This window comes from Helobdella robusta, assembly GCF_000326865.2.
Source record: "Helobdella robusta unplaced genomic scaffold HELROscaffold_2, whole genome shotgun sequence".
In the NCBI taxonomy this organism is placed as follows: domain Eukaryota; kingdom Metazoa; phylum Annelida; class Clitellata; order Rhynchobdellida; family Glossiphoniidae; genus Helobdella; species Helobdella robusta.
Genome location: NW_008704083.1, coordinates 1,090,011 through 1,097,510, shown reverse-complemented (window position 1 = coordinate 1,097,510; position 7,500 = coordinate 1,090,011). Strand labels below are relative to the sequence as shown.

Below are 7,500 nucleotides of genomic sequence, written 5' to 3'. Positions count from 1 at the left end.
TGTTTCAGCTCGTTCTGGTTTAAATCAAATTTGAAACAATGCATATTTCCTAGTATAATTATCATCATCATCATCGTCGTCGTCGTCATCTAAATCATTATCATCATCATCATCTTCATTACCATCATCACCATTACCAACATTTTCTTCAATATCATCATTATCTTTAATATCATCATCATCCTCAACATCATCATCATCATCGTCATCTTCATCATCATCATCTTCATTACCATCATCACCATCACCAACATTTTCTTCATCATCATCATCATCACCGTCATGTATACAGCTCACAAAACCAGATACAAAATACAAATGATAATCCTACACTCGCCAATGAACAGCAAACATATACATACAAAGTACCGTTCCAAGGAATACCTTTGTACTCTAGTAGCAACAACAGAATGAATGTCCAATGCCCAAAACGGTTATAAACAATACACATACGTACATGCATACATACATACATACATGCGTACATACATACATACATCATGAATATGTATTCAACTGAGATGTTAACCTACATACATACATACATATGTACAAAAATACACACACATCGCACACACACACACACATACGTACCTTCATACACTTTAACCCGTATATATATATATACAACACATACATACACACCAACTCATAAACATACATATATACACACATGTTTAAACACTCATATATACAAAACATACACACACACACACATGTGCACCACAAAACGTAATACACAATACTACCTATTGAATCAATGAATTGTACCTACAACGATACCTCCACTAACAACAACCAGCAACAACAAAAGCTTTTCCGTGTAGATATGTGTGTAGATATGTTTCTCAGTGCACTGCAAATAGCATAGAGGAATTGTTTTACTCTGTTTTTTGAATGATTTTTTTTGTTTTACTTCATTGTATTTCTTTGTTTTTTCTAAACTGTTTGTTTTTTTATCCTCTGAGTTTTTGCTAAACTTTATCTGAATTTTTTTCAATTTTTTGTTTGTTTTGGTAATTATTTTTTTTCTCAATTATCTCTTTTTTCTTTCTGTTAGTTAAGTAAGCTTCGTGTAAGCAGTTTGTGTGTGTGTGTGTATGGGTGTGTGTGTGGTGTGTGTGTGGTGTGTGTGTGTGTGTGTGGTGTGTGTATCTAGTTACGTGAGCGTGTGGTGGGTGTGTGAATTTAGGTTTTTGTTCTTATGTTCGTGTATTAGGATTTTGTTCTTATGTTCGTGTATTAGGATGTAGTTATTTATAGAAAGATGTTTTGGTGAATGTACAGCTGTGTGATTATGTGTATGTGTGTGTGTGTGTCCGTGTGTGTCTGTGAGTGTGTGTGTGTCTGTGCGTGCGTGCGTGCGTGTGTGTGTGTACGCGTACAGAAATGTGTTTATTTTTTTTTTAATTTAAATTTGTGCGAAAAATATAAAATTAACTAGAAAAAATGACATAGCAACTTTTATTTCCACCTCATATCAAATATCACAAACATAACATAATTATATCAGTTACGTAAAGCTCACACGTTTAATACACGTGTGTGTGTGTACGTGTGTGTGTGTGTGTACGTGTGTTTGTTTGTCTGTGTGTGTGCGTGTTTGTGATAAGCAAAAGTGTGGCAGCCTCATAATAAACATTGAACATTTAAGGCCACCATGAAGTTTGCACTGGAAAAAAATTTCACGTTTTTCCGTTGTTTCATTCGTTCTTTCTTTCTTTTTTTTCTAATTAATTCCTTCTTTCAATTAAAATTATTTATTATTATTATTGTTGTTTTTGTTTTGGTGCTCTCATTAATTTACTGGTGGCCAAAATAACGAGGAAAGTTTTTTCGTATTTTTTTTCATGTATCTCGCACACACACACACACACGCACACACACACGCACACACACACACGCACACACATACACACACACTCACACACACACGACACACACACACGACACACACACACGCACACATATACTCTTCGTAATATCAGAGGAATAAAGAACCCACATATGTAGAAAAACATGTGAAATGGTACATCATACACGAAGCATGTAGGGTGGGTATGGGGATCCTTTTGCCATATTCGAAGCCCTGCAAAACAGCACAATGCGGCCCTAACCACTAAGACATCACGATGTCCTAATATTATGATAATTATCAGCCATTCTTAGTTAGATTAGTTTAACTAATTCGACGATAAATTTTTCAGTTGTCAGTATAAAATTAGATTCAATGAATATTTTTTTCTTTCTGATATACCAGTTATTCCAATTTATTTTAATTATTTCAATCTATTTCAATTATTTCAAATTATTTCAATCAGCGTCATTCATTAGTTAGATAAAGAGTTTATAATATGCTGTAAGTAAGCCCCTTATATACAAGGCAATCTCAAAAGTTGAAATTGTTCGCGTGAGTGTCTTTTAAACGCGCTAAAATTGACGAAATGCAAAAGTTCTCCACTTTAATTCAGCAGAGAAAAATTTATAATAACAAATCATTCGCTAGGCTAGCAATAAAAAACACCACTGTTTCGGTAAAAAAAGTTTTGGTAACATCGTTTCAAATCTCTCCACGGTGTTGCTTAATAATTCTTAAACTTAATTAATTAGTTAATTAATAAATCATTTATAGTTTTATTAATGATGAAATAATAATAGTAATATTAAAAAAAGTTGAACGTCACGTCGTCAAAAGATTTTTTTAAACGCTCCCAGCACGTGAGGTACCATGGTGAGTAAAAGATAGGCATTATTATTATCATTATTTATAGTTATTATTATTATTATTGGGTAACTAAATGTTTTTCACAAATGTGTATATAAATTTTTATGAAAAAAAAAAGATTATAAGATTATATCATATACGTGTGAATGAACGAAAGAATGAGTGGTTATGTAGATGAATGAATGAATGAATGAATGAATGAATGAATGAATGAATGAATGAATGAATGAATGAATGAATGAATGAATGAATGAATGAATGAATGAATGAATGAATGAATGAATGAATGAATGAATGAATGAATGATTTGATGTCTTAATGAATGAATGAATGAATGGCTGAATTGTCTGGATAAATGAATTAAGGAATGATGAAAAACAAGATTCAAGATATGATATTTTATTATTAATCATAATATTTTTTCTTACTTTTTTCAAATTCTCATTCAATATTACGTTTTATTCAACTTTATCGCTACTTCAACTCAGCTTGGGCCCATGTTCTCAAGATAGATCTAGAGAGATATTCAGAAAATTAATTGCAATTTAACTTTACAAGCCTACCAAACTAATGTTTAAACGCCCCCAAAAACCTTCTATGGCTCTCAATAAGATTCGTTTGTGTGTGTGTGCGTGTGTGTGTGTGTGCGTGTGCGTGTGTGTTTGGTTTGTAAATGTGTTACATAACACGATCAATTCGAATAATAAAAAAGAAAGACACGAGACAAATAGTTCGATAATAAAATTTACTGAAATAGCGATTTACCCCTACCGCACACACACACACACAAACACGTACGCACAAACACACACACAAACAGACACGTTACTACTTCTACTAAAATTATTCACTTTTGTTAGCGACCACCCGCTGTCCAACATGAATGTAACAAACATTTTAAATGGTATATCACAGAGTTGCATGTCTGTCTACCAGTGGTCATTGCTGCTTTCGAAAATCCATTTTTTTCTAATTCTGTTTTGAAGTTTTTGGCCTTTTGCTGGGTTTAGAACGTGAATGATAGAATGATTTACCAAATTAAATTTCAAACCTAATGATTTAGTAATTAATCATAAGTTTTTTTTTATAAATAAAATAATTTTCTTTCAGTTCAACTGATTTTCGAGTTTACAGCTGCTAAATAGACACCTAAAATAGTAGACAAATAAATTAAATATAATAAAGAAAAATATATAAAAATTAATTTTAAAGTTCTAGAAATAGAATATTATCGAGTAAAACAATAGAATTACTTAGAAATGAAACTCAATTACATCAATTTGATACTATGGCTGTCTACAATGGGTAAAATTTTGTAAAGTTAATGGTTTGAAATAATGTAATATTGATATTTGAAGCTAAATTTATTTATAGATTTTTAAATATTTCTCATAAATAGCTCAAAAATAACAATTGTTTTTAAAAATTTTCTAATAAAAACTTATCAACAAATATTTTGGGATTTGTTTTGCAAATAAATTGATTTTTTCCAACAAAAGCTAACCAAATAAAATAATTTTCTCATTAACCTCTAACAGCAGGTAACCAAAATATAACATTTTCAATTATTTTTCCAAAATAATTATTAAAAAAAATAACTAATTCAAAATTTTTTTCCAAAAAAGTCTCCACGGTCAACGCGCAGTTCATACCACCCCAAATAATCGCGAGACCGTCGCCGTGCTCGTGCGACGTCAGCTACAACGACGTTTCTAATTGCAACAGTCTTAATGTTACCGTCAATTCGACAAAAAACTATCCCTACCTTAACAATCTGATGTGTCATGTCCTGGCTTACAAGGTTCTATTGAGTTTTGTTGAGTTTCTTTTGTCAATTTTTGTTTGATTTTTGGTAAATTCTGTTTAATTATAGCTGGATTCTATCAAATTTAGTTTCCTTCTGGTCAATTTTATTCAATTTTGTTAAATTGTGTTAAATTTATTTTAAACGTTAATTGTTTCCCCACTCTCTCTTTCTCTCTGTCTCCTTCTCTCTCTCTCCACTCTTTCTCTCTCGTCCTTTTTCTTTATACAGTAGCAGCAGTAACAGTTATAATATTATCAATAACAACAATAACAACAACAGCAACAAATGATAAAATCCATCGCAGGAAGACATGAAGTTCTTCAGTTACTTATCAGCTCCAGCGTTGATTGACAGCTCCAAGGACACAATCATCTGCCCAGTAAATACTTCTCAATTTTTCCCGACGACAAACCTCACCAACAATTCCTGCGACGCTATTTCACAGCTACCAAAGCATCATTCCTACATTGTGTACAATGTTAGCTTGGCAAACATTAGCTTCAGTGGCAACCAATCATTCGTACTAAGCCAGTCTAATTCGGTTGTGTATACGGTATACGATGGTGGTTGTTGTGGCGGACTCAGCTACTGCGCGGTGGTTTCAAGTTTTTTTTTATTATTATTTTTGTGTTTGGTCTGGTTTCGTTCTGTTTCGTTTCGATTAGTTGTGTTATGTTGGGTTATATTATGTTACATTATATTTTCTGTATTTTTCATATATTTTATTTATTGACGGAAAATTAATTAAATAGTTAATTAAATACATAATTTATTGACTAAATAGTTGATCAATTAATTTATAAGTTAATTAAAATCTTCCAACAGAATAATACGTTTGATGTATGGTACAACTTGAACTCTACATGCGTTAGTATTAGTATATTAGTAATTTACTGTACTACTATTACTACTACTTCAGCTACTACTACTACTACTACTACTACTACTACTACTACTACTACTAATAATAATAATAATTAATAAAAATAAAAAATTTGATTCCAGCATAATAGCACCTGCTCTTATAACGGTTATTGCCTGACCAACTCAACTTGTTGTGGATCTGGAGGTTTAGAATTTTTTTTAAACTCTCTTTCAATTAATTGAATTATTATTATAATTATTAAATATTTTATTAAGGTTTATTTATCATTTTGAATAGTTAATTATTATTATTTTGTACGAATAACTTTATTATTTTAAATAATTTTTCCTAAATTTTTTCTTTCCCCTTCGAACGCAGTCGTATCAGTCATGACGGCCACAATGCGATACTTCATGAGTACGTGTTAATAAAATTTTTATATTTTATTCGAATTGATAATAGTAATAATAAATAATTTAAAAAAATAATAATTTAATTAATCACATTTAATTAATCTGTCGTAATCATAAGAAGTATCAACAACACACACACACACACACACCACAACAAACACACACTCACACAAACACAGAAAAAGAGAGAGAGAAAAGAAAATGAATGGCGCGGATTTCTTAGCTATATATATATATATATACATATATATATATATATATATATATATATATATATATATGAAGTTATATATATATATACATATATATATATATATATATATAGCTATATATATACATATATATATATATATATAATTATTTAAATTATTTTAAAATATAATTATTATAATTATTTTATGAACTATTTTTTTCAACCAAGAAAACAGATTAAATTCTAGCAATTTAGCCTTGCAGAGAGTAGTTAGCAACATCACAAGCTTCATAATAAGTCTGTTTTTATAACAATTTTTGAAATGAAGAATATATAAAAATGCATCATTGAATGAATGAATCGATGAGTGAATGAGTGAATGAATGAATGAATGAATGAATGAATGAATGAATGAATGAATGAATGAATGAATGAATGAATGAATGAATGAATGAATGAATCAATGAATCAATGAATCAATGAATGAATCAATGAATCAATGAATCAATGAATCAATGAATCAATGAATCAATGAATCAATGAATCAATGAATGAATCAATGAATGAATCAATGAATGAATCAATGAATCAATGAATGAATGAATGAATTAACCAATGAATGAATCAATGAAAAAATGAATGACAAGCAAACGAATGGAAAATCAATGAAAGAATTAACAAACAACAAATGAAATAATGGGCCAAGGATTGATGAATTGATTAAATGAATGATTCAATTAAACAATAAATGCGTGAGCGAATGAATAAATAAAAGAATGGATAAATACACATACTCGCATGATAATTATTATTATTGCAAATCACTTTTACAGACTCAAATGGAACTTCCAGTCTTAATTTCGGTAACAAAAATGATGATGATGATGATGATGACGAAGATGATGATGACGATGATGATGATGACCACGAAAATGGTGATGATGATGATGGTAATAATAATAAAATAATTATGAATAATATAATAGTAATGATAATTCAGATCCAGCGGATTTGCTAGACGACTTGACTCTTTCTCTAGCACAGAGTAAAAAAATTGTTATTTTTCTCTGATTTATTTTTACATTTTTAAAAATTATATTTATATAAATAAAAAGTAATATATTTTGTTTTTTCCATTTTGATCTATAATTATTAAAATATTTATTTATTTATAGTTGTATTAAAACGTTAAAACAATATTTTTTTTAAATCTACAGATGGCCTTCCTTCTACCATAACAGCGACTGATTTAGCCACCGGTTAAAATGAAAATGAAATTTAATTTATTCAAATTGTTTTAGAAAACTCTGTAAGCTTTAGATATTTAAAATGATCATTTTAATGATGTAATTGGTGGTGGGATGGTGTAATGGTTGAGGCGTTTGGCTTTGCTGTTGTACTGACCGAGTTCGAAAACATGAGGGATATTTTCGTATCACGTGCAATGTGTGTAAAGGGTATTTTCATACGGTGTGTGTGTGTGTGTGTGTGTGTGTG

General features: G+C 29.9%; 2 protein-coding genes across 2 annotated transcripts in view; both read left to right on the top strand.

Moving 5' to 3' along the window:
* Nucleotides 1–2,728: 2,728 nt before the first annotated feature.
* HELRODRAFT_159989 (hypothetical protein) lies at nt 2,729–5,825 on the top strand (the record flags this gene model as incomplete). Its single annotated transcript, XM_009017018.1, has 7 exons — nt 2,729–2,731; nt 3,546–3,549; nt 4,351–4,526; nt 4,837–5,010; nt 5,358–5,399; nt 5,538–5,601; nt 5,776–5,825. The coding sequence occupies 7 exons, from the start codon at nt 2,729–2,731 to the stop codon at nt 5,823–5,825; spliced, it is 513 nt and encodes a 170-aa protein (XP_009015266.1).
* A 1,547-nt stretch (nt 5,826–7,372) lies between these two features.
* The window catches only part of HELRODRAFT_159988 (hypothetical protein), a gene marked incomplete at both ends in the record, with an annotated part of 1,801 nt that continues 1,673 nt past the window's right edge, over nt 7,373–7,500 (top strand). Inside the window, one exon of the mRNA XM_009017017.1 lies at nt 7,373–7,460. Within this exon, the coding sequence (XP_009015265.1) occupies nt 7,373–7,460 (88 nt within the window). The remainder of the gene's footprint in view (nt 7,461–7,500) is intronic.